Source organism: Monosiga brevicollis, genomic scaffold, assembly GCF_000002865.3.
Source record: "Monosiga brevicollis MX1 MONBRscaffold_6 genomic scaffold, whole genome shotgun sequence".
Lineage (NCBI taxonomy): Eukaryota > Choanoflagellata > Craspedida > Salpingoecidae > Monosiga > Monosiga brevicollis.
The window spans coordinates 661803-663678 of record NW_001865043.1 but is presented as its reverse complement, the minus strand read 5'-3'; the positions used below and the strand labels follow the sequence as shown (position 1 = coordinate 663678).

At 57.7% G+C, this 1876-nt stretch overlaps 1 protein-coding gene across 1 annotated transcript in view; it reads left to right on the top strand.

The window, feature by feature from the left end:
- MONBRDRAFT_24245 (uncharacterized protein) overlaps positions 1-1876 on the top strand; it is a gene marked incomplete at both ends in the record, with an annotated part of 6645 nt that overhangs the window by 1164 nt on the left and 3605 nt on the right. The window contains 5 exons of the mRNA XM_001744648.1: positions 57-179; positions 524-1180; positions 1262-1358; positions 1469-1563; positions 1691-1725. Coding sequence (XP_001744700.1) covers positions 57-179; positions 524-1180; positions 1262-1358; positions 1469-1563; positions 1691-1725 — 1007 coding nt within the window. The remainder of the gene's footprint in view (positions 1-56; positions 180-523; positions 1181-1261; positions 1359-1468; positions 1564-1690; positions 1726-1876) is intronic.

Genomic DNA, 1876 nt, shown 5'->3' with positions numbered 1-1876 from the left:
GGGTTTTTCCCAATGCCCCCCCCCCCCCCCCCCCCCCCCCCCCCCTGCGTTGACAGGGCGAGGAGGTGCGCGATTTGCGTCACTGGCAATACGTGGATTGGCCGGAAGATAGCGCCGTTCCTATGCATGGCAGCAGCACCTCCCCGGACGATCTCATGCACACACTACGTGCCATGTGGGTTCCTTCCCCCTGGCCTTCTGAGTCGTCTTTGTCGCTTGCTTCTCTGTCCCTGTTCTCGTCCTTTGTTGTTTGATTGGCACCTGAATCGTCACAACGCGTTTGCACATGAGCCCTGCGCACTTCTCTTGTGGGCAATCTGTACCGGTTCTTCTCACACACGATGCGTCTGCTAGGCACACTTCACAATACCGGCGTCTGCAAGGACGCCAGGATTCTACCCGCCGTACTTCCACCGGCCAGGTCTGGTCCTCCCCCGCTCCCCCATCGCGTCCCAGCTGATGACATCTTTCGCCCTCATCACCGTTCCTTGTTTTTGCACCGTTTCTTCTTGTCCTTTTATAGCAACGGCGACAGGGTTCAATTGACAGTCAACGGCAGACGCGTGAAGCAGAGGATGTGGCCGGGTCGCCACGGATGAGCGTACCCCGCGCCATGGCCTCCTCCGGCATCTACAGCATGGTCTCGCGAACAGCCGATGTCATGCTCCTTGCCAATACTGCCACTCCGAGCCTGGATCAGGACACAGACAGCAGTACTGATGATGACCTCGACCATTATGACGCCCTGGGCCAAGCCGTGGTGGTTGACCCTGTGCCACACCTCTCAGACCGCGGAGCTCCCAACCTTCCTACCAAGCAACACCGGCGTCAAGCCTCCACTGACGATCAGATCGATGCTCTCATCCACAGCATGACCGGGCTGGATGCTTCAAGTACAGATGCTGCTCCCGGCGAGGCCGCACCTCCACTGCCCAGGCGCACAACGGCTGATGTCAAGATGGCAGCTGACTTTCAGGCCATCCTCCATGACCAGCCGCCTTCGGCCAAAAACATAGAAAGCGTCTATGCCGAGGTCTCCGGGCCGTCCGCTCAAGCAGCAGACAGAGAATCAGCCATCAAGACTGTTGATGCGTATGAAATGCCCGTGCTTGGCACGCTTGATGCCTTTCTCCAAGACGTCGATCATCACGAAGGTTTGATTGGCCCTGAACGGCTCAAAGTACGTCTGAGCGCTGTGTACGTTCTTCTCTCAAGCCTATCGAAGTGTTGCGCCTCTCACTACGTTTGCGGGGCACCTCAGGTTGTACGGCATCCCTTTCTGGTCCATTGTGCCGATGGCATTGAGCGCACCGGCTTGGCCATCGCGCTGGATATCGGCATGCAAACTCTGAGCCGCAGTTCGTACTTTGACGGAGCCTGCCACTTGCCCGCCCCCCACCCCTGTCTGTGTAAATCAGCTGATACCTCTACCTCTATCTGCTTGGTCTCTGCTCTTGGGCATGTCCAGCCAATTCCTGTGATCCCATCAAGGTGATTGATGAGTTGCGGCAAGACCGACCCGAATGTATCTCCCACAGCGTACAATATGCCCTCCTTTACAAGGTCCGGTGCATGACGTTTGAGAAGTCGATCCCGCCGTGCGGTTCTGGCTGCATCTTAAAGGCTCATGCACGGAACCGCGCATGCAACCCCTCACCCCCTCTTCTGACGTTGGGCTGCGTGATTGTAGGCGATGTTGATACATTGTCATCGACGCTCACAGCGGTACATCATCACTTCTGACGCCGTAGTGGCTAGCCGCGGCGAGGGCGACTTGCGTGCGTAGAAGCTGTGGAGTGAATACAACTCCTTCATTCTCCTTCCAAGCTATTCTTGCATCTCTTAAAGTGCGGGGGGGGGGGGGGGGGGGGGGCTT